This window comes from Hippocampus guttulatus, chromosome 21 (genome assembly GCF_054856545.1).
Source record: "Hippocampus guttulatus isolate MCC_2025c chromosome 21, RoL_Hgut_1.0, whole genome shotgun sequence".
In the NCBI taxonomy this organism is placed as follows: domain Eukaryota; kingdom Metazoa; phylum Chordata; class Actinopteri; order Syngnathiformes; family Syngnathidae; genus Hippocampus; species Hippocampus guttulatus.
In genome coordinates this window covers 8,129,229-8,152,374 of record NC_141281.1, presented here as the reverse complement: position 1 = coordinate 8,152,374, position 23,146 = coordinate 8,129,229, and the positions used below count along the sequence as shown (strand labels likewise).

Sequence of the window (23,146 nt, the reverse complement as noted above, 5' to 3'; positions counted from 1 at the left end):
AAGAATGACTCTATCGACGGTACTGGGTTCTATACTGTACTTTGACTATTTCTCGGCACTAGAGGGCAGCAGCATCAAGATGTTTTAATTTATTCGCCGCGACATAATTTTACATACCGAGTACGTTTCATAATATTGTATTTTTGCATTACTGGATATCCATCCATCCAAGTACATTAATTTTAAATCTAACTATGATAATGCATTACTTTATTAAAATAAAATAACACATAATTCGTATAATTATAAATAATCATATATATAAATTTTAGTTTTACACAACTATGTCTATTCGGTGGACATTTTAAAAGTACAGTTTAAACAATCTTTATTTCGGCCTCTGAAAAGTGACGTTTTCAGAAAACGCGCGTTCCTAATTTGTTAACGAAACGACTGAATAAAGTTTTGTTTACTTTTTTTTGCAAGCTGATCAATGCGCATGCCCTCTGGAGCGGTGAGACTCATCAGCAGTGGTGTTAGCAATTAGCTTGTCGCCTCTCACTTCCTTCGGTCTAAACGCCTTTCGTGACACCTCTCAACAAATTCACCGTTCCTTTTGCATCCACTGGGATTATCGGGACGAAAGCGTGAGGGAATATGCCCAAAAATAAAGGTGAGGTTGGATTTGTCCCCAGAGCGCGCCGCTGCGACACACACAAGACGAGCACGGAAAACGTGACAAGTAGCAGCTAATGCTACTTACCTCCGCAGATGGCATCATTATTGTTTATTGTTGATGAAGCTTTGTCTATTCTTGTTTGTTTTGGACGGTCTTTTGTCGTTTTGTTTTTTTTGTCAGGAAAAGGCCGAGTATCGGTTCGCCGGCTCGTTACGTGGCTAACGAGCTACTTTGGAGTTTCACCACACCCGCTTTGGCCTCTACATTTCATTTACCGCCTTTCTTTTTTTTTTCTATCTGTTTCAATACAATCGGACCTTGATGAGGTTTGATATCTTGTTATGCTTCAGACCGTGTTATGTTATGCTGGACAGGTGTAATCGTGGTATTTTTAGCCAATGGGTCTGACGTATTGTTGTGTCTAATCAATTCAGTAATAAATTTTCGCAACCATTTTTAAATATAGGTAGTCACGAAACGACAAACCCTTTGAGCATTTCCTCGTCAAAGTTGACATTGTTTTGTGCTAACTAACCGGTGTCCTGATTCTGCTTCCTTCCAGGTAAGGGAGGAAAGAATCGGCGGCGTGGAAAGAATGAAAACGAGTCTGAGAAGAGAGAGTTGGTGTTTAAAGAGGACGGACAAGGTAAGTTGGTTTATCATTATAAAATCAAAATGCACGGACATGCAATAATAAACTATATACTGGATGAGAGCTGGCTTCGAAGATTTGGCTCTCTTTCTGGATTGTCAATAGACCACCATGGCATTCATTCTTAGTAGGTTTGTGTGTGAGCTAGACAGGACAACCGGCTAACATATAGACAAACACTTATTCATGTTCAAGTTCACACCTGTGGGCCATTTAAAGTCATTGTTGAAGGTATCATGCATGATTTTGGGTTATGGCCGGACCCTTGACAACAGTGAACTCCTGGTTATTGATGTGAAGAAACGGCGGTACTCAAAAGTGACAGTCTGTCACAATGTGTGGTTGGAATGGCCACTTCAAGCGTAGCACATATTCTACAAAGATGATAGCCACTTCTCACATTGCTCCAGAATGTTAGCATTTTCACAACATATTCTCCATCTCTCTTCCAACCGTGTGTTTTCCAGAATACGCTCAGGTGATTAAAATGCTGGGGAATGGCCGCCTGGAGGCCATGTGCTTCGATGGCACCAAGCGGCTCTGCCACATCAGAGGAAAGCTGCGGAAAAAGGTACACACACACCCGCCTGACGTAAACGCAGAGTCAGCAGTGTCCTCGCATGACCCGCAAACACCCTCCCCAACCCTGCCTCCGCCGCTCACGGTGTCACTGAGTTGAACCTGCGGTTATGCGACGTGCTCTGCCATCTTCCAGGTGTGGATCAACACGTCGGACATCATCCTGGTGGGCCTGAGAGATTACCAGGTGATGGCCGCTGCAAGCCCGCCATTTTTTTGTTGTTGTTATTGGAGGAGCCCCTCAATTGATGGCCGTTTGGTTTGGTTGCAGGACAACAAGGCCGACGTCATCCTCAAGTACAACGCGGACGAGGCTCGAAGTCTGAAAGCATACGGCGAGCTCCCAGAGCACGGTGAGATGGACGGAACACTGACATATTTAGGACACCCGTTCCCCCCCCCCCTAAAGTCGATGTTGACATTTTCCAAGTATCATTGACAAATTATGACTGAATATGTGTGATTGACATTTCCAATATTCCAGGAAATTTATCTTTTTTTTTTTTTTTTTTTCCTCCCATTTTACAGCCAAAATCAACGAGACGGACACGTTCGGTCCCGGAGACGATGACGAGATCCAGTTTGATGACATTGGCGATGACGATGAAGATATTGATGACGTAAGTGTTTTTTTGTTATCTTGTTTGTTCTTTTTCCCTTGTGGGGATGTCACATCATCTCACCTCAATTTTGTTCTTTTTCTTGTTGCAGATCTAAAGACTTCCACACACATACACACTCATGTTTATCCAACGGGGATGTTTTGAGCCGATACAGCGCCGTTGGGGGGGAAAAAACTTTTTTTTTAGAATCCCGTATACAAATTATCAAGTGTATTTCCATTTACATGACTAGATGTGTTTGCTGAATGTGGACATAACGGGAGGAGAAAAAAAATGCTTTTTTTTCTCAGTCCTCCCCACTGAAAACCAGTCCAACGTTTTTCTTCTTGGTTTCCTCCTGCGTTTCTTTGGAGGAGCGTGTGACTGCGAAAACATTAAGTCCTTTTAAAAAAAAGTGTATTTATAATCATTTCACGTCTGGTGGAATTTAAGCAGAATTGCAGAATCTTTGGATTCACCAATAAACACATTAACCATTTTTTTCCTCCCCATTTCGTTTTTATTTTCTCTTCCTTTCATGGGACGTTTTCACTCTATTCATGTTCGCTGTGACTTCCGTGTAAAGCTCATCCCGGCTTCGCTCGTGTCCCAAAAACATCCGCAAATCTACTTTTACTCTTTTACTTTTCTTTGTATACAGCAGCGGAGGAAGGTTTTCGTTTACCCTACATCAATGTTTCTAAATTCCACTTTCCAAATTACTCACAGTTGATCTTCAAAGTCTACAGATAACTATTCAAATACCAAATACCCCCCGCCCCCCTTCTGCGTTTCTGCTGTTTTCTCGGTTCTCACATCTTGCCACACACACACACACCAGGACAACCTCACTCAATCTCACTTTATCTGTAAAAAAAAAAAAAAGAAGAAAGGATGATTTATGTTTATGGACTACTTGTTTTCCCTCCTTTACGAGTAGGACTGCTCCCACTTCACAATCGGGCGGAGGGTTAGGTGGGGCCGGGGGCTAGCCGGGGCTTTATTCTGTAACTGAAGACTAATATGTTCAATGTGTGACAGCTGGGTGTCTAATAAAAGATCTTAACTCTAATCCCCCCTGCAGTACAGATACATATTTTTTTAATTCATTCCAAAAAAAATGCCAAGTGATCTTCAATACAGTAAGCTGTTGGATAAAAATGGGACAAAGACACATGCAACCGAAGAAGTTGACAAGTTTGAAGTATTGAGGTGAAAGAACAGACTAAAAAAAAGTGTTTTATGGAAAGAATTCAAACTCGTCAAGCAGAAAAGTCACTGACAGACCTGTAGCGTAGCAGCTACAATAAAGGATAGAAAATTCTTTAAGATCAATACTAATCCATTTTCACTGTTGTGAAATCATGAATAATTGTGCCGGAATGTGTTTTGCTACCTAAATTCCAAAATGGAGACATTTGTTGTTCACGCAAAAATGGGACATAAGCACAATATGACATCTTGGGAACAAACAGCCTGGAGGTCAAATCACGCCCGCGTGACGTCATCACGTATTAACCCCAGTCGGGACGCCGCCAGAGGTTTGCCTGCTCACTCCGGCACGTGCGCCAAGTGAGAGCACGTGAGGAAAAACGTGTCTCGTATTCATCGCATATCATTTTGACATTATTTTGTTGGTCGTATCAAGATTATTATCAAACGTTGAAGTCCCCGGTTGGTAGCTTGGTTGTTTCTACTCGGTTGCTAGGTGACTTGGCGAGTGACATTCGTCAAATGAATATGCAAATGAGACAGCGGTGACGGGCTAACTAACGCCAAGTTAATAATAACCCACATGGTGGTGGGTGAAACTGTAATAAAAGTGGCCTTTTTTTACGTTCCCGTCGTTCTGTTTTCGATTGTGTCGTCATCACTGACTGCTAAGCTAATTTAGAGCTAGCTAATGAGGGACGGGTAACAGAGCGCATGTCCTCCCCCTCCCTCCTCTCCATCTCTCCTCTTCCCAACATCCTTCATCGTCATTCTTCCATTCGGAGTCATCTGAGTGCCTCCAAAGTATTCTGGGACTTGGATCCGACCCGGCTCATTCTCATCATGACGCAAGTGGTTCCGACTCGTCCGGCTGCTTTGACAGGTCACTTCTTTTTTTTTTTTCTTCATTTCATTGTACTGACATGCACAAGAAGGAATTAGGGAAAGCATTTGGAGCATTTCTTCCACATCCAGCTCAAGGGCTGTGTACTACTAGTCATGTTTTTTTTTCCATGTTTAGTGAGACTTGACATACGAGCTCAAAGCATTCATTCCAGGTTCTTGATATCCATCTGCAGTACGAGAAATCTATTTGGACTCACTAGTAGAAGGACAACTACATGCTAGTCGTGAGGCAAGACTGAACTATTTGAGTAATTCTACTAGTTAAGATCGACGGCCTCACGAGTAGTACTAGTACTGTGCAGATGTCAACAAATGCACAGGTTTGCCTCACTGGTAACATGCCAAAGTTGTTTTACTAGTGTGGGGAATTGTGATAAAGTGGTGGAAAATTTTCACTAATAGGACAGAGTCATCCTATGTGAGTGCTGTGAGTGTACTGGACATCAAAGATGCAGAAGAAAAGCATTGCAAAAATGGACATTGCAGTTTCTGCATGTGATTGCTGAATGAAATAATATGGAACCAGGTGGCATGATATGAAAAAAATGAGTTGAGCAGTTCGTTTGAAGTTGGTTTGAAATGTTTATGGAATGTGTCAAATGGAGGCGAATATCATTTCAGGCTTTTCTTTTGAGAATTTGGGGCATTAATTGATTAATTGCATGTTATGCGCGTTTGTGTGTGTGCACGTGTGAGCTCTGGTGGTGTGGGTCCACAGCGACGACGGCACCGTCACGTTTTCCTCTCCAGCTTATGTTCTATATTTACATCTGTGCCTTTCCCTTCCGGCATAGTGAATCACGTTGTTCACCCTCCCCTCTTGCCCCCCGCCCCCCGAAAAAATAATATAGCTCTGGCCCCTCCTCCTGCAACCCCGCTGACCAAAACGATGGCATCGCCTTGTCAGTCGCCCGCCAGTCACAGGAGCCCCACAGGTTAGCTTTGACCATTTGGCTGTCCAGTCCATTGTTTGTCTTCATTAGTGATGCCCAAGTCCGGTCTTCGCGAGCCCCTACCCAACCTTTTTTAGATGTCGACGTTGAAAAATGGCTGGATCGGGGTTCTCGAGGACTGGACTTGAGCACCCCTGGTCTACATGTACCCTGACATTGCCGAGCGCCCAATCCCACTGTTTGTCTATATCTGAACTGCTACTGACTGGCGACCAGTCCAATGAGGACTATAGAAAATGGTTGGAAGTGATGTCAACTGATGACGCGCAGCGATGGTTGATTCACTCGACGTAAGAACCTATTGGAAAATGTTGACGAGTGCAGCTTGCGGGTATGTGTGCAGAGCTGTCGAAGGTGCCGCGGGACAAAGATTGTTGCGCACAGCAGCAGCGAGAGCGCATGACGACGGCGCCGAGGCGCAAGGATCAGCAGCGCCGCCTGCCGGCCGAGGAAAACCGACAGCGGCGGCGGCAGCAGGAGGCCGAGAAGGTCAGAGGTCACTTTGAATCTTTCGCATTCATTGATTGATGGCGCAAAGTTGAAAATCACATTTCATGTTCCGACAGCACACCGATATTCCGTATATGGTTATGTCCAAAATACACTTTTGCCACACATTTCCATATAAGGACACAGAAGAAGTGAAGGACAAAATGGTGGCAGTGACTGATGAGGTGGGCACGGGGGGGAACGGGGGCTCTTTATGATTCAAACAACGTCAAGTGTGTTTTGGTGCGTGTTTATGCACACACAAGCGACCGGGGACGTATGCCGGGTTAACGAGCCCCCAAGGCCCTCTGGTCCTCCCAGAGTGTCTCCATTATAGATTCAGTGCCTCTATTGGCGAGCTCGCATCCTCTCGCGGACCCTTCCCCGCCCGCCACCCGACCCCACAATTTAATGACATAATGATCGTGGCCACAGCGAGTGATGACTTCATCAGCATTTTTTTTTGGGGGGGGGGGTTGCCTTAAGTATCAGTGGCTGGTATCGGCAGCCTCCATGAGTTCTCGATACCTTAAAATAAGACCACTATGAGCTCAATACAGATTTCTGGTGGCGGTACTTGCCTTTCCCTATTCTGTACGTAGGGATGCTACATCATGTGAGAACGTTCCATGTGTCCTCACGTGAGAATATTACATATGTGGCTGTTATATTACATGAAGATGCCTCCCCCAAAGGGAGGAAGGTGAGGCAGTGGGAAGGGGAGGGGGAAGAGCGAGGCTGTGGGGGGGAGGGGAATGACACACAGAGAGAGAGGAAGTGAGGTGTGCCGCGGTGCTCTCTCGCTCTGTCTGCTCTGGCGTCAGAGCGGCGAGCTTCACACCAAAGAGGAGCAGCGGGGAAGGCAGCAAAAGGGGCGAGGCCGCTCGCTCGGATGCGGTTACCATGGCGCAGCCGTCACTCTGCACATCGCCCGGCGTGCGTCGCCGTAGTGATGGCTCCGTGAGGGAGTGTCTCTTCTTCCCCGTGTCTGAACGCAACGAGCAGGAGAGGCTGGAGGCCCTGGTGCGCCGGAGAGGAGGAGAGGCCCGCGAGCAGCTGGACAACAGGCCCAAGCGATGGACGTGGGGGGGGCCGCCGGATGGTGTCGTGGGTGAGTGTCACCGACGGATGCTGGAGGTCACCAAGGAGACAAAGGAGGAGGAGGAAAGGGTGTGGAGGCTGCGATGCAGGAGCTGCTTTGTCTCCTCCTCCTTCATGCCTCTCGTGCTTTTAGCCTTGGAAATATGCCACAGGTGTGTGGATGTGTGTGTGTGTGTGTGTGTGTGTGTGTGTGTGTGTGTGTGTGTGTGTGTGTGTGTGTGTGTGTGTGTAGAAAAGGCCGCGTCACATCCACGTAACCTTGAATGCAACACCGCCACGTCAACCTTTTCGTTCTTACTTTTCCCCAAAACAAATGACGCAGCCCATTGCAAAGCTTCCCTGCCCCCCCCCCCCCCCCCGGCGCGTCACATGACGTAACGGCAACGCCAGCGTCAGTAATCGATTACCGGGCCAGCCTGGCGGCTGACCTGCGATCGGACCCGCCCAGCGGCCCGGCTCACTGCAGCACAAGCTTGGCGGCCATTACGGGACAGAGATGCGCACGCTATCTTTTCGCGGGACGTCTCATCCCGGGCGTTTGCTTGATCGTCCTCAAGAGGGTTTTGCTTGATTTCCACTGTGGTGTGTTGACATGCTTGATGCGCCTCACACAAGATCCGCCCCCCCCCCCTTTTTTTTTTTTGCGGCCTGCAAAAAGTGAGTTTGTGGCGTTTGCGTCTTTGCCGGTTCGTTGAAGACTAAAATCCTCCTTCGGTTTGAATGCGAGTACGTTTCTTTGTCCTGCCGTGTCAATGTTTGTTTGCGTCCCACCCACGCTTGGAACGTCTCCAGCTCAGCCCTAACCCTAAATCAGAATAAGTGCAATTTTTCATCTTTACAATCGATGATTTTAACAGGAAGTAAACCATAACTAAGAGGAGGCCCATTAATGAAAAGAACCGTCACAAGAAGATGTAAAGATGATGTCATCATTGCCGGGATGCTCACCTTAATGTCAGTGTTTGGCCGCCATTTTGAAAGTGGCTGTCTTTGTGCCTCAGAAGCACGTATTTTATTTTATTTTTTGCACTTCCTTATTGTTGTGTTCCAGCAAATTTGGACTTTTCATTCTACACATTTACATACATTTGATTTTTTTTTTTTTTTGCCCAATCTACAAATGACCTGGCCCATGTGGCCTCTGAGCACAAAATTCTGCCTACCCCTCCGTCAATTGGATACCAAGTGTGACATCGCCAAAATTCTTCCCAGTTTTTTCTGAATGCATCATGCGGAAATTGATTTCCTGTGGCTGTATGTGTGTGTGTTTCACACATGTCTGCTCGTGTTAAGCTTCTTTGCTTTTGTCCGCGTTTGCTTCCAACCTGTCGTCCAGGTAACACTAAGACCCCGCCCTGCCACGCCTTTGGCTCCGCTCAGCCCAATCGGCTCCCCGCTGCTTCCAGCACCCTCCAAACCCGTAACGGTACAGATGTTGTCTGTGTGTGCCTCGCCCTATTGCTGCCAGCTCGCTTCTCGCCGCCTTTGCATGTCACCATCGTGGCACTCCGGCCCCTGTGTCTGCGGCGTGTGTTGGTTTATCTTCCGATGTGATATTGATGTGCAATTTCATTTCCAGTACAGTCGTAAAAACATTGTCGACCTGCCACGTGTGTTTATCTACGTCGTAATGGAGTTTCCCCCTCCCCCACCCTTCGACCAACAAAGGGCTGTGTCTCTTCCCGTCCTGCTGGTGTCTTCTGACACACACACACACACACACACAGTCAATATTGCAGTTTATCAGTGACGTGATAAAGCAGAAGCGGATCGACTCAAGACCAAAGAGAAATTGTCTCCAAGACATAAATATGGGAGTATAAACACTGGACTCAAATGACAACGTTGTCATTGAGGTCGCTGTAACATTACGCACCGTTGAGAGATTCTTTCGCATACCACAAGAGGGAGTTCTTTGTAAGCGGGATGAATGTTTCAGCCATCTTTAAGTTTATAAGAAAACCTTTATTAGTCTCGCAATGGAGAAATTCCCAATTCACAGCAGCAAAGTTATGAAAGGAAGAAGTAGAACAACAAAATATAGGAGCTGCTGGAAAGGCAGCCACTGACGCGGCGCCGTTGAGAGTAGAGTACATCATCCCCCAAAAAATGTTCAACGACTGTCGATGATGTCTCGTGGTCCTCCTGCGGCGCCATCGTCCATTTCATGATGAAGCCGATTCTTGATCACCGTGGTAACCTGACGACATCACTCTGTGGCTCATCCGTCATTTTGGGTGTCGTGTTGGCTCTCTTGAGCTCCCGTTTGAACACTGACCGACTTCACGACTGACTTCCTGTCAGTGATGTTTTCCGTCTTCTTTTGTTTGAAAGCCTGTGAATTCTTGGCCCCGCCCACCCCTTCCGATCAGCCAATGAGCAAGCAGCTGTCCAACTCGTCCACTGCCCTCCACTCCTCAGAGACAGGTGACTCCCAAACTCGCATCTCCTTTTTCAACTCTGTCCTTGTTTGCGACGTCGTGTACTACTTGTGTGTCGCCGAGCAGCTTCTTCCAACAAGCACAGAGCTCACAGAAGTTCCTCCAACCGCAGAAGCGTCGCCGCATTCCCCGAGGAGACGTCTCGAGCCGGAACGCCCACGGTCAGCACCTGCACACACACACTCAACTCAATTCAACTCAACTGTATTTATAGAGCACTTTCAAACAGCCATCGCTGCATACAAAGTGCTGTACTTGGAGCAATTTAACATATACAATAAACAGTCAAACAAATCGGTAATAAAGACGGTAGAAAGCACCAAACAGTAAAACCAAGAACAAATCTAAGTCATGCGTACACAATTACAGTTCAGTCATTACTCAAGATTCAGAATTCGCCTCCTTTCCAAATGTCCCGCCCAGGGAGAGGCTCCTGCTGCACCTGTTCGCAATTCCTCCTTCAGAGCTAACAGTAAAGGTCCTGCTACGCCAAAAAGGTATACACACAGACACACACACACGGGATGGGTGTTGAGTATTGCCATATCGATATTGACCATTTAGACACAAAATGACATTTTTACTGTCGAATGAATTTTTTTTTTTTCCAAGCGGCAAAATAAACAGGCCCACTGAATTCTTAGCCAATGAAATTGACTCATTATTTTCGTAGATATATTTCTAAGCCTTTCATGCACCCTGTAAGCTGATAAGCTGTCCACTGTATTCACCGAAATGTCACGCCGATGCGGTGGTTTTGCTTCCAGGGTGCGAGCGAGCAGAAGTCGGGCTCAGTCGCCCTGCTCGCCGGGTCAGTACCCGCCCTCCCCTCTCCGGCAGAGGGCCACCACTCCCGGCGGCGACGACAGGGCTCACCACGGCACCTTGGACAGGAAGTCCGGCAAATGTGAAAGCTCCGACAAGAAGATCCCTAAATCTACCAGCAGAGAATTGTGCGCAGGTGAAGAGCACGAGGCCTTGGTCAAAAATGACGGAGGGTTTGCCGTTGGTGGTTGCTTTGGCTTTTGCACGATGCGATGACATGACTTTGAACTCGTCTTATTTCCCCCCCCCCCCCCCCCCCCCCCGCTTTCAGAGTCCCCGGGAACGCCCACGGGCCGCAGCGTAGGCGGCACCATGGACGCCGAGGAGGCATCGCGACTGCTGGCCGAGCGCCGCCGCCTGGCTCGGATACAGAAGGAGCAGGAGGAGCGGCAGCGGCGGGAGGAGGAGCTGTGAGTCCAATTCGGGTTTCTTTTTGGAAATAATTCAGAATTAAATCATTGAATGTGTTACTTTCGTGTATGCAATACATGTTTAAATATGTAAATGAAAATTATAAAAAAAAAATACATTGTACATTTTACATTTGTGTTGTTAAATAACTGCTTAGGTATGATAAGTAATAAATTGCATTTAATTCTTGAATGAGAAATAATTATTTTATGAAAGATAATGACAATCAATGTCCATTTGGACATCAAAGTAAATACTGTATACACAAATGAAAATATTCATATCGTTGGAAAATCAAAATAACATTTTAACTTTTTATTGCACTAATTTTTTTTTCCATTTAAAAAAATTGTTAATGAATGCAATTAAATTATAGATAATTAAGTTAAAATGAAAAATTATTGTATTATTTTTCCACTATTGGTGTGTTATTATATTAAAAAATATATACACCAAAAAAACCACTTAATTTAACGTTTTAATTAAAAAAAAAATAATAATAATTAAAAACATTGTCAAGAAGCGTTCGCTCATCGCCTCCTGGCTCCCGCAGGCTGCGAGCCGAGGAGGAGCGCAGGAGGCAGCAGGAGGCCCGGGAGCTTCAGGAGAGAGCGGCGCAGCAGGCGGAGGAGGAGCGAGCCCAGCGCGAGGAGGAGAGGAAGACCAGAGAGGAGGAGGAGCGCCGGCAGAAGGAGCAGCGATGGAAGGACATGCAGGAGCAGCTGGACCAGGAGGTGTGCTCTCATCTTTGTTTCGATTGTTTCGCCGGCCGACAAACATCGCGTGGCAGCAGTGATGTGCTCCGGCTTTTAATTAATTTATTTTTTGCTACTCATCAGAGGGAGGAGGCCTTCCAGCGAGCCCAGAGAGAAGCCGAGAGGAAGAGGAGGGAGCGGGAGCAGCTTCACATCCAGGAGGAGCAGGAGAGGCAGGAGAGGAAGAAGGTGAGAGGAGGAGGAAGACGCATCTCCTTCTCATGAAACTGCTGCTTGCTGCTTCTTGACACCATTCCTCCGTCATCACCCATGTTTTCCCGTCCTGTAGAGAATTGAGGAAATCATGAAAAGAACACGCAAGAGTGACGCGGAAGCTCCGCCCGCTGCTAGAGGTACCTCCGCCATCTTCTAACGTGCACGCTATTTTGTTTATCTCGTGCTCTATCGGTGACCTCATGCATGCCTGCCTCTCACTTGTGAGGTCACCGGGTGTGACTCAGCAGGCACGGAAATGCGCCCTCTACTGGACTACACCAGTACTACCGCAGAGAGTCAGTTCGAAGTGGAAATGTTGAAGTACTGTACATATATTTTCAACCTGTAAAATAAAAAAAGAAAGTCAACATCCTGAAAAAAAAATCTAAATTGAAACTTGGATGGCACAAAACACCAAGAGCGATTGAAAAAAATGTTCTAATGTATATACAGCTGGAACCAGTGGTGTCCGACTGTGTTGTGTTTACGAATATTGATGACGTACAGCAGGATTTCTTCATCCGTTGGTCATTTGACCCTCATAATAGATGGATAGTTAACCCCCACCCCCCAAAGAAATTGTGTGTTCGAAATTCCAATTCAAAAATGCCCAAAGATACAGCCCCCTTCAAAAGTATTGGAACGGCAAGGTCACCTTTTGTTTGAAGCCACCCACTTTTCAAGTGAGCAGATGAAGTGGAAAACGAAATCAATCTTGCATGTCGCGCTGTGACGTGTTCTCAGCGTGCGACGTGAGGTCCGAAATGGCGGCGCTCGTCCTGGAGGAGGACGCCCCGACTCCCGCCGAGGCGCCCGTCATCCTGCTGGGCCCCCTGGAGAACAAGAGCTGCGTGGACGAGCTGTCGGACGGCGTCCAGTCCATGGATGTCAGGTGAGGAAGTGCTCACCAAAGTGCTCCAACTGCTTCAACACATCAAATTTTTGGGTCAGCGTTGGTCCCTGTAAGTTGTTCGTCTGTGTCCGTCAGTCCAGTGTCTAGGGACGAGCCGGCCAGCGCTCAGGAGTTCTCGCCGGTGACGGACGGGTCGGACCGCTGCACCCTGGAACATATGATGGACGTGGAACCGCAGGCGCCCCCCTTTGCCAAGCTGCGGGCCGACAGCGGCGTGGGCGACCTTAACGAGAACCTCCTGATCCAAGCGTATAGCACCGCCGCCGAATCCTCGCCGCTCATCCACGGCTCCGGCGAGGTGGATGTGTAACCTGCCGGACGTGGACGCGCAGGTACAACACTTTGTCCACAGTACGGCGTGTACGAGCAACCTTAATATTTTCATCTTTAACTGTTACAAACGCAACATAAGGACTGTATTTCCAGCGTCACAGACACAGTGGAACACTTCCTGTTTTTCTTCTTCTTTTTTTTTTTTTTTTAGGAGATTTCCATCCTCGGCTTCTCGACTGAATTCAGCAGCAGCAGCGATCGTCATTTTCTCTCCAGGAAGAGCCACTGCTCATCAGCGTTCAACCCGATGGCTCCCTGAAAACTTCCCAAAATGAGCACACGTAGCTTCTTCAGTAACTCCAAACTTCACTGGTTGATTTAGCGATTGAATGATGACACGTCACAATTTGCCAATTTGTAATGTTTGTCAACCTGGATACTTTCGGGTGGCAGAAGGTGAGGAAAACAGAGTGGCTGTAGCTCCTGATGGATGATTGATATGTATGTCCGTCATGGTTTCATCATGACGACGAGTTCAGTTTGTGTGCATGCCTGGGCTGAGTAGACCACACCGCGCGATCCATTTCAAATCTGCGCCATTATTCCGAGCATTACAAAAGTCAAGCTCAAGCGATCGTGGCCTTCAAAAGGGGTCACCGAAAGAACCACACAACGTTGGGCTGAGCTCATTTACAAATTATGGTGGTATGATATACACCAAGGTGAAGTCAAGTTTATTTATCTGGACTGATGAGGTTAGGGGTGGGGGAAGCGGCAGTTAGACAGGCCAAAATCCAGAGACAAGCTGCATATTAAGTGGCATTTCATTTCTTGCTGGCTCTGGAATGAATCAGACAGTCCCCATCTTCCCACCATGCCATTTTAGAATCGACCTAGCTGTTGAAATGTTAATTAGAGCCATGAAGACAGTTCTCGCCATCACTCCATCTGGAGCAAATTACACATTAGGGTTTGTTCACTCCTGGTGCCATCGGAGGACGCTTCACCTTTTGCCATCTTGGATGTTTGTTTGCCTGTGTAAGGAATTTAATTAGAAGATATGCAGATGACGATTTAAGAGGAACGGTTGATCATCCAGGCAAACGTTAAGACAACAGAGATGATGATTATTAATCTGATGACTGCAGACCTTTCCAAAAGATCTCAGAGGAGAGGAACATCTGTTTCCTGCTGAAGTCCAAGTGGGCCACCTTCACTGCTGCCCGCTTAAATCTGCTTCCAGCTCGCGTTTTTGGGACATATGTAAATAAGCGGGAGAGAAAAAGTCTTCACTGGAGGTGTTAGGGGACTTGGTTGCTTGGTTTGTCCAAATTGTTGATTTGTAGCCTGTAGCTTCGGCTCCTGCGAACATTTTGTGGACCAGATTCCACTGCCAGGGTCTAAGAAATGTCACACGGTTTTCAGATGTGCACTAGCCGCAAAAAGTTTGGAAAAATGAGCTGTGAGGTGAAATCTCCAGACTTTTTGCGAGTCGTGTATGTGTGTAGTTGTCAGGCAGCGACTAACAACGCTAGCTGGAGTATGCACTATTATTACTCTACCCCACGTTCACTCTCGCCCCCGAATATACCTCACCCGTGGACACTCGTCACCTCTGAGGCCTTCAACCTCGAGCGCACCTCCATGTTGGCACACGGGAGGTGAGGGAGGAGCAGACAAACATGTTTATACACAAACACACACACATACACCCACACGTTAGCTTTGCGCTCATTGTGGTTGCGAGACTGACATAAAGGCCGCCCGTGTCTCCTCTACTACTCCTACGCCGCAGCCTGGTTGAGTATATCATTGTAGATGTGATGCATGGATTACTGCTAAGTAGCATCAATAAATGTCATCGAGCGATCATGTGTGTCTTTCTGTTGGTTGACCGATCCATGCCGGCGACAGGCAAGACGTTTAAATGTCCGCTTGTGGGTTACAGGTTCAGAAATGGACAAAGATACAGTTATGTCTGCCATTTGGGATTTTCCTCAGACACAAGCTTGTCCAGAAATGTATTCATTATTCTCCATCTCTATCCGGACAACAAATAGATTTGTCAGGATGATTCCTCCTCAAATACACTCTATTCACGAGTCCTGCTTTTCCACTTCTCGTGTGACTTTTGGTTTACTCGTCATACAACCCTAAACTGGAAATCAAGCATCTAGAATGAACGCTTAAATAGCAACTTCATTACGTTACTACTGAGGCAAACCTGCATACTAGTTGAGCGCTGTGCGCCACTAGTGTCCAACTGGTACGCCAAAGCAGTGCTATTACAGAAAGAAGTGGTAATGCAGTAGTTGAACTCGAACTACAGTTAAAATTGTTGAAGAAATGTGAGATTTGCCTCATACGCCAGAACGGTTGGTGGCGGTAATGTGCTTACACGTCATTTGCAACTACCTCAAACATGAGAAGGCGAAGAAGAAAAGCGAGACTAAAAACATGAACGCGCATTCAGCCATTTTCCGTCACATTTGGGCGGGATAGCAGCAAAGAAGCGATTTTGGCGTGTATTTGTATCAATAAATAGGACTGTCAGCTGAAATCACCGAGTGTGCATTTCGTTGCTTTAAAGCGCGCTTGGTTTTCGCTGCGGTACTCGACCGAGGACGTCTCGGAAGACGCAGGTATTTACGCCAATTGCTAGTTAGCCATAGCTAGCGCATCTCTTCTTGTATGTGCTGCCACAGCTTTCCGTGTTATTGCAAGGTTTTGCCAAGCTGGACCCATCTCGTAGTAGTTAAAGTGCTCCCCCCAAAAAGGTGTGTGAAAGAAGTGAGCGCTAACATTAACTTTGATGCTAACTGCGGCTAGCTGCGCTCCAAGCTGCCACTGTGAGCACCACGTGACTGGCAACAGCATTCACGAATTGCACTGTAGAATACTACTTTTGTCATTTGTAAACTTGAAACACTTGTAAGACTTCGTGAATTCCACGAAACCTTCAGAAAGCCGTTAAATTTCTGTTGGAAATGGTGTACAAGGCATTATGTAACAGTTCTGTGTTGACTTTATTCTCTCTGAACATTTTCTTTTCCTTTAAAGGCCGCGGGAATGCCCAGGCAGATGTCTCCGCCACCACAAAGCAGGTAGATGCAATGACAGCATACAAGGCCCACTTTACAGTCGCTCCAGGATTTACCTGTTTTTTTTGGGGGGTTCTTTTTGTCATCGCTCCCAATAATGTTAGATAGTGTGTTATTTGCAGTAGCTTACTTTATAATGAATCATTATGATTTTTGTTCCTCTTTACTTTGCCTCGGTTGGTGACATCTCTCACATGAACTCATCTACAAAACATGACATTAAAATGATTATGGTTCAGTTACTGGCTTGGTTTATAACATTTGTCAGGAAGTCTGCGAAAATGTTGAGCGCTGTTTTCCAGAAATGGATTGCAAGATGGCACAACTTTCACAGAGATGGATTGAATTTGCATGAATTGTTGCTGTTGTTTAAATTCTTCGAGGAACTGATTGGTGTCTGTTGCAAACGTTCCATGTGCTCATTGTGATTGCGATGCTTTCCAGGAGGTTTCCATGGCATGAACACGGACCTTACAGAGGTTCAGCGGAACAGTATAGAGGTCCATCGGACTGGAGGCCCAATGCCAGTGATGACGAACGTCGATTTGGTGAGGACATGTTCCCACAAGGCCATAGGAAAGTCCCTCCTCCGCAGGATTCCTTTTGGCGTCAGCGAGATAAGGAAGGGAGTTTTCACCGGCGGCCGTCACCTCAACGCAACTTCAAGGACCGCCCAAGAGGCTCCCCCCAGCGGGATGGCGGATTTGATCCAGACAGAACAAGGAGAGGCTTCAGAGAAAATGTTCACAGTTTTAACAGCAGAGGAAGGTCACCCTGTTCACATCCGAGATTCCGGGGGGAACCGCTGCCCACTAACAATCTCTCAGATCACTCGCAGGGAGCGCCGGTCTGGAGGCGGGACGCCGATTGGCGATGCCAAGGGCGGTTTCGACACGCCAGCCCCGGTGTTCGATCCGAGGAGCAAAGAGCAAGCAGAAGAGAAAAGAGCACTGAAGGTCTGAACAAAAGCAGGCAAAGAGAGGATGACCAGCCCGTCTTAAAGCGGCCGAAATCCGAAATAGACGGCCAACATCACAGAGGGTAATTTTACAGCCAACTCAAACTTGTGAGGCACACAAACTATATCCTCTTCTTGCGTTCTGCTGACTTTCTCTTGTCGATGTTGACGTGCCGTCTCGCTGTCGCAGGTTCAGGCGCAACAACAAGGATTCTGGGGATTGGCGCTACTCATCCGTCAAGAGTGACGGAGACTTCTCCTGGGATCCTCCAGGCTCAGGAACTCCTCACTTCACTGAACACGGTCAGGGATTCCAAAACAACCGTAAAAGACCGCAGCGGGAACACTTGGATAACGGCGGACACCGTGACGCTGGGTTGCGACACAAACGCACCGGATCAGCAGGCTCCTCACAAGAGCAGTTCCAGACTACAAATAGCAGGTCCGATGTCCGGGAAGATTTCAGAAGTCGCCATTTTCCAGATAATTGGCGGGACGGCTCGGAAAGCAAGAGGAGCTCCCCGCCGCAAGAACGGGCAAATTTTGCGAGACAAGGCTCCTCCACAAATCAGAGGGGGAGGGGCGGGTCTCATGTGGCCAGAGGTGGGTTCAGTCACAACGGGAACCGGACAAACTTTCAGCAGGACTCCCAGAGCTACCAAAACCTTCCTCGTGAGGAGTCCAGAGCGGGATACAAATCCCAAAGTGAAGCTTGTTACTCCAAAGCGGAGGAGGAAGGGGGGGAGCCCAGCAGGACAGAAGACAACAGACGCTCGGAACAGATCCGGCCCGCCAATGTGGACCGACACTTGCACAGGAGCGCCCTGGACGCGGACTGGCCCAGGCCCCGTGCGTGGAAGGAACCAGACTCCAAAAACATGACCGTGGTCACGGAGGAAACGCTCGTCATCAAAGTGGACATGAGCCGGCCCGCCCTGCACACCAGGTATAGTATTCCCATTGGTCCTCGTCGCTCAAAGTTAGAAAACAAGCAGGAAGAGGAAAGAATTGAAGTTAGGATGAGTTTTTACTGGGCAGCGGACGAGTAGGGTGAGAGACATCCGGAATGTTCTTCAGAGGGGGCCCGGATGTGACAGAAGGACGAACGGAAATTGGATTGAAAACATCTCAGCACGCGCGTGACGTCTTCAGGAGAAAAATCAGAATTGGAAGGTTGTCATCATGTGGCCTGTTCTGACAGAAAGGTCAACAGAAGAAAGAAAATTGGGATGCAAACCCCAACATCACTTCTTCCCTCAAGGTTCTTGATAACATCACTGGAAGAGTTGGCATTCCATGGAATGCTTTCGCTTCCTGTTGCCGACGCGGAACCTTTTTGGAGTAGAGAAGATGCATCGGGGTGGACGTGGGCGAATCGTGCAACTTTCTGCCGCATCAGCACATTTAGAACGCGTCGCACGTCGGCGCCACCTCAGCGACGACATGAAAATACGCCGCTCCAGAAAGCCCCTGGAAGACCTTTCAGGGATCACACGATGAATCAAGTGGAAAGGTGAACGCTTGGAAGAGGAGATGACGACAAACCTCCGCGAGGAAGTTTCAATTGGAGACTCGTGGAGTCCTTGTCAAAGATCTCATTGAATAAAATGTGCACCTTTTTATTCTTGTTGAACCTTTTTCCCCCGGCAAAGGACTTGAGTGATCCGGATGAAATGTTGAAAAGCTTGGTTGGAATGTGGCAAAAACCCGGAATCCATTCTCACGCCAAACGTGGTCACGTGACGACACACACGGCCGACGACAGAGAGGCAAATTTGAACAGCGGCGAGAAAAGTTTCAATGACGTCAGTCCGTCCGACGCAAAGTGGCTACGAAGGAACATTCCAAGTCGCCTTCATTTCACGGAGCGGTGGCACCGTAATCGACGTCCTTTTATCCGAACGTGGAGGTTGAACATACTGGACTGAACATGACAGCGAATCAACATCCGGAGCTCTGGTATCTTTCATTTATAAGAACGGTTACCACAACGGACGTCCTTCTGTTCACATGATGCCGTCCGATGAATCTGACGACCATCCTCAGTCGTCTTTATTTTTTAGCAACAGTCGCACAAGCGTGGAAGTCCCTCCAAAAGAAGAACAGAAGTAAACCTGTTGGACTCCCCACACGGATGCCAGGAAACAAGTTCGCACACGGAAGCCACCCCGTCGATGCCAACGAACGTCCCGTCTTCGTTTCAAGGAGCAGACGTCCATCCGGCGCTTGCCAACAAGTGCGAGTGAACATGAATGCTAACGAACGACTAAATCCAAAACTTCTTTTTGAGGAACGGAATCGCAGCAATGGACCTGGTTCCATCCCACCGCGGACATTGGACGGGATGCTAATGAAAGTCGGCTCGTTTGAAAGGAAACGGCCACGAGGATCGCAAGTATTCGTCCCTCTCAACTTGACTTTGGCAAAGAAAATATGAGGCGTCATCTTTCAATCACAGACGTGAACCTTGGGAGGCGACACGGGGTTTCCATTCAACATAACGCTGTCTCGTGTCCATGAATGTCGGGTGGAACCACGAGGAGGAAGGACGGAAGGAGTAGCGCGGTGTGTGACATCACTGCCTCATCGACGACGTGAGCCACGAGGTGCACAAAAGTGACATCACCGCTATAACACACCGGATTGATGTGACTTCAGGAATGAAGATGTGATGTCAGCTCAACCTGTCAACCAGATGCCGTTGTCGGGAGGCGGGACAAGAGGACCAATTGAAATCGCCACAAATCCTCGAGCGATGGCATATGAGGTCACGTTGTCAGTCAGACGCAACCATCGGCAGCACGTACCACCACCATTAAACAGAAGAATTATTTGAAGTCAATCAAATGTAACCAGGCAGGACAATAGGAGGAAATGACATCATCACATTCAGTTCAAACCTTAGTTTGAGACTTACGATTTAGGTTGGGAGGGTTGAATTGTCAGTCAGACGTAACCCCCGGAAGACGCGGGAGGTAAAAAGAGCAAGTGACGTCACCAGCGGTAACGGAGCGTGTTGAAGATGTGATATGAGGTTTGCCAAAGATGGGAGACGATGGAAGCAAGTGACATCATTGCCGTCACTTTAAGAGTGCTCAAGACGTGATCTGTGGTCAGGCCATGTGACGGACCGCCCACGAGACCGTCGTTTGGTCGCCACGGATGTTTCTTGCGTGTCAAAGTGGGGGGGAGACCCATCGGGTTGCCACCACAATAAACCGTATCCATGGCGGAGAATCAGAGGCCAGCCTATGTTGTCACTTCCTGTTGACATCAAACGGCACGCCATCCTCGCCCGGCATAGTATCAATCTTGTCTTCATTTACCCGAGCGCTATTTCCAGCTTAGTTGTTGTGCTTGTGCATAGCTAAGGCCAAACGCTGACTGCAGGTTGTGAAGGTGGTCAGGTAAGTCATGTCGTTTTTAATTTATTTTTTTTTATCATTGAAATGGAACCTTGTTTTCAGTATTTCACTGAAAATGCACGAGTTCCCGCCCTTAGCGACCATGCCCAGACGCAAATACCGAACCTCCCATGATGAACGACGACGCCCCTCCACCGCCAAATTGTGAATTATTTTAAACCCAAACTAGTCGTACAAGACTGGAATGTACATCACTTCAAAGTCACTTTACGGCATCCGTCCATGATCTCGGGCGCCTCTCCTCACTTGAGTGACAAGTGCGCTGGAGCCTCTCCCTGCTGGCATTGTGTGGGGGGCACATCTCGGACTGGTTGCCCGCCGATCGCACGGCACGAACCATTCACAGCATCCCAGTTCGTCATGGCTGAAGCAAAGCTGCCCAATTTTGGAATGCTTGGAGGAAGTTGGAGAAAAACCCACGTAACCCCAAACCAGAACGTGCTCGCTGGACATCGGGAGAACTGCAAGTGGATCCAAACCCCCGACCTCGAAACTGCTGGCCCTCAGATGATTACGTTTTTAGAAAATAGTGAATCTGTGAATTTTCGGAGGGCGAAAATAACAAAATGGTGAACCCCACCCCCATCTTCCTCTTCTCCCTGGCAGCTCGCTGTGTTACTCCGCAGAGCGCCAGCTCTCAATCGACTTGGTCAACGTCGGTCGCCAGCATCTGGATTTACCGCCGGAGGCGTCGGGAAGCACGCTGGAGAGCAAAGGCGCGCACGGGGGGGCGTTTGCGGAGCAAATCATCATGCTGGTGCACAGCGTCAAAGGTCAGAATCGCATGTTGGCCTTGTTGTGCTTGACGTGAGGTCACGGGCCCACGTTTCGACTTGCGTGCGTGTCGCAGAGCTGTACTTCAAAGGCAACGGCATCACGCTCAACCAACGTTTCTCTGCGCCGCAACGAGGAGACGATGGTGAAGAAGAGCCGCGGGGGCTGACGCTGAACCAGAGGTTCTCATCGAATCAGTATGTCACACCGATCGGCGGATGTGATGCTTTATACGATCGAGTCTGCCACACTGCAATCTCTTCATCATCCTCAGCATGAACACGACGCTGCCGCCCTCCGACATCCAGCCGCTCTTTCCCGTTTTGAGCGGCGTGCAGGTGACGCCCCCTTCCCGTTTTTCCGTCGTGACACCGCAGACGTCACCTTGACAGACCATCACCATTTAATATTTTATCTCCCCTCCCAGATGCTGCACGGCCCCGGCGACCTCAGACACGACCTTGAGAGGCGGCGTCAGAAGCGTCTGGAGGGCGTGACCATCACCATACAGGGAGGCCGCCACCCGCCCCCTACCAAGGACGAATACGCCGATGGGATGTTGCCGGACGAGCGGGACTGCAGGCGGGATGGCAACACGGTGAGACCGAAAGCACGCGTGGACTGAGGTCGTCTGGCAATATTGAACCGTGCGTGCGTGCGTGCAGGGTCTCAGGCGAGGAGGTCCGTACAGGATGAACGTCCGCGGCACGTCGAGGTTTAAGATCGGACAGCCCATCAGGATGCAGAACCGCCACAACAATGACGAGGGTGAGCTCAAAACGGTTGTAAAGATCGCACGTGACCTGGAGCCAATTTTAAGCGAGAGGTGGTTTACACCCAGAACTGCTCGCCAGCCAATGTATGGGTTGCCAGTACATGTGTCAAATTAGGGTCCCCCCCAGACCTGGCTGAGTTGCAGCTGTGACTTCAAAAAAAAAAAAATTCTCTGGAAGTAATGAAACCTAAAACCAAATCATCAATCCCTCTTGTGTGATATTGCTAAATTGAAACTGCAAAGCAAAAAAAAAGTAAATTTCTCAAAAACCCGACGTACTCGCAGGAAGTGAAGACATTTTTTTTCATTTGGCATCAAAAATACATTGAAGGACACAAATCCATCTTGGATTCAAATTTGCCGTCGACCATTGTTATTATTTCAAGCGATTAATTGTTGGTTGCAGATGGAGTCGGTATTGGGCAAATGTGTCGCCGAACCATGACTGAGAACTCGTTGGAAGTCGTGACAAAAATTGCATAATAGCGTCTGTCCCCTTTTAGTATTTTCGTTGTTCCCTCCTGCAGCTCAGCGCGTCTTTTTTAAGATGTCTTTTTTTCACGCGGGCTTGTGTAACGACCACGCCGTCCTCTTTCGCCTCAGAGCGCTCGTCCAATCCCGTTTCGTCTTCTCGCTCGGCCACGCCCACCCGGCTAAAAAATCCTCCGCTGTCGTCGTGATCCGCATTAGAGCCGCCGCCTCTTGACTTAACCTCAATTTCTTCTTCCCTCCTGCTGTGCGTGTGTGTCTGTGCGCGTGTGCGTGTCCCTTCCCGGCAGGTCCCAGCTGGTGACGGCGCCCCGCCAACGGCGACGAGTTTCCAATGTTTAGTCTGCCCCACCGCTTCCCCTGATGCTCTTTCCTATCATCCCTTTAAAGTGAGTCCTTGTTTTAGTCCGTTGTTCTCCATGTAGGCTTGTTTGAGTTTCTACCTGCTCTGCAGACAACCCGTTTGAGCATTTACTTCCATCTTGTACTAGTTCAAAGAATTCTACGAATTCATTCAGGACGTACTAGTACACGGACCTTAAGATGGAAATCAGCCAACGGAATAAATGCTCAAGCAGCTTGCCTTTTGTCTCTTCTTTGTTTCGTACACGTGAGAGATGGAACGATAAGGTGTGGACAGATTTTATTTTGATCTCTTGTGACAATAATAATAATAA

The 23,146-nt window shown here is 48.1% G+C and overlaps 3 protein-coding genes across 5 annotated transcripts; all 3 read left to right on the top strand.

Moving 5' to 3' along the window:
* Nucleotides 1-421: 421 nt before the first annotated feature.
* Nucleotides 422-2,951, top strand: eif1axb (eukaryotic translation initiation factor 1A X-linked b). Its single transcript, XM_086102392.1, has 7 exons — nt 422-613; nt 1,182-1,265; nt 1,739-1,842; nt 1,987-2,037; nt 2,122-2,203; nt 2,379-2,470; nt 2,562-2,951. The coding sequence occupies exons 1-7, from the start codon at nt 598-600 to the stop codon at nt 2,565-2,567; spliced, it is 435 nt and encodes a 144-aa protein (XP_085958518.1). The 5' UTR covers nt 422-597; the 3' UTR covers nt 2,568-2,951.
* A 1,087-nt stretch (nt 2,952-4,038) lies between these two features.
* On the top strand, nt 4,039-14,817 carry map7d2b (MAP7 domain containing 2b). Of its 2 annotated transcripts, XM_086102188.1 has the most exons (16): nt 4,039-4,547; nt 5,422-5,505; nt 5,867-6,012; nt 7,018-7,123; nt 8,450-8,539; nt 9,448-9,540; nt 9,621-9,715; nt 9,978-10,051; nt 10,322-10,515; nt 10,651-10,789; nt 11,344-11,524; nt 11,630-11,734; nt 11,835-11,898; nt 12,506-12,653; nt 12,750-13,006; nt 13,159-14,817. In XM_086102188.1, the coding sequence occupies exons 1-15, from the start codon at nt 4,379-4,381 to the stop codon at nt 12,982-12,984; spliced, it is 1,923 nt and encodes a 640-aa protein (XP_085958314.1). In that variant the 5' UTR covers nt 4,039-4,378; the 3' UTR covers nt 12,985-13,006; nt 13,159-14,817. The 2 variants fall into 2 exon arrangements, with proteins under 2 accessions (XP_085958314.1, XP_085958315.1); XM_086102189.1 differs by lacking the exon at nt 8,450-8,539 and having other exon boundaries at nt 4,042-4,547.
* Nucleotides 14,818-15,361: 544 nt separating this feature from the next.
* On the top strand, nt 15,362-23,051 carry LOC147186975 (uncharacterized). Of its 2 annotated transcripts, none has more exons than XM_086101371.1 (10): nt 15,362-15,589; nt 16,008-16,051; nt 16,493-17,089; nt 17,197-17,952; nt 21,038-21,204; nt 21,345-21,402; nt 21,480-21,543; nt 21,633-21,803; nt 21,871-21,973; nt 22,760-23,051. In XM_086101371.1, the coding sequence occupies exons 2-10, from the start codon at nt 16,017-16,019 to the stop codon at nt 22,771-22,773; spliced, it is 1,965 nt and encodes a 654-aa protein (XP_085957497.1). In that variant the 5' UTR covers nt 15,362-15,589; nt 16,008-16,016; the 3' UTR covers nt 22,774-23,051. The 2 variants fall into 2 exon arrangements, with proteins under 2 accessions (XP_085957497.1, XP_085957495.1); XM_086101369.1 differs by having other exon boundaries at nt 15,363-15,589; nt 21,282-21,402.
* The last annotated feature ends 95 nt before the right edge of the window (nt 23,052-23,146 follow it).

Bases quoted from the DNA above. Each gene is read 5' to 3' on its own strand.
- LOC147186975 (XM_086101369.1), top strand. From the start codon at position 16,017: ATGCCCAGGCAGATGTCTCCGCCACCACAAAGCAG. The intron at 16,052-16,492 runs GTAGATGCAATG...GATGCTTTCCAG, and splicing joins TCTCCGCCACCACAAAGCAG to GAGGTTTCCATGGCATGAAC. The intron at 21,544-21,632 runs GTGACGCCCCCT...CTCCCCTCCCAG, and splicing joins CCGTTTTGAGCGGCGTGCAG to ATGCTGCACGGCCCCGGCGA.
- eif1axb (XM_086102392.1), top strand. The intron at 1,266-1,738 runs GTAAGTTGGTTT...TGTGTTTTCCAG, and splicing joins GTTTAAAGAGGACGGACAAG to AATACGCTCAGGTGATTAAA. The intron at 1,843-1,986 runs GTACACACACAC...GCCATCTTCCAG, and splicing joins GAGGAAAGCTGCGGAAAAAG to GTGTGGATCAACACGTCGGA.
- map7d2b (XM_086102188.1), top strand. From the start codon at position 4,379: ATGTCCTCCCCCTCCCTCCTCTCCATCTCTCCTCTTCCCAACATCCTT. The intron at 9,541-9,620 runs GTGACTCCCAAA...GTCGCCGAGCAG, and splicing joins CCTCCACTCCTCAGAGACAG to CTTCTTCCAACAAGCACAGA. The intron at 11,735-11,834 runs GTGAGAGGAGGA...CCCGTCCTGTAG, and splicing joins AGAGGCAGGAGAGGAAGAAG to AGAATTGAGGAAATCATGAA.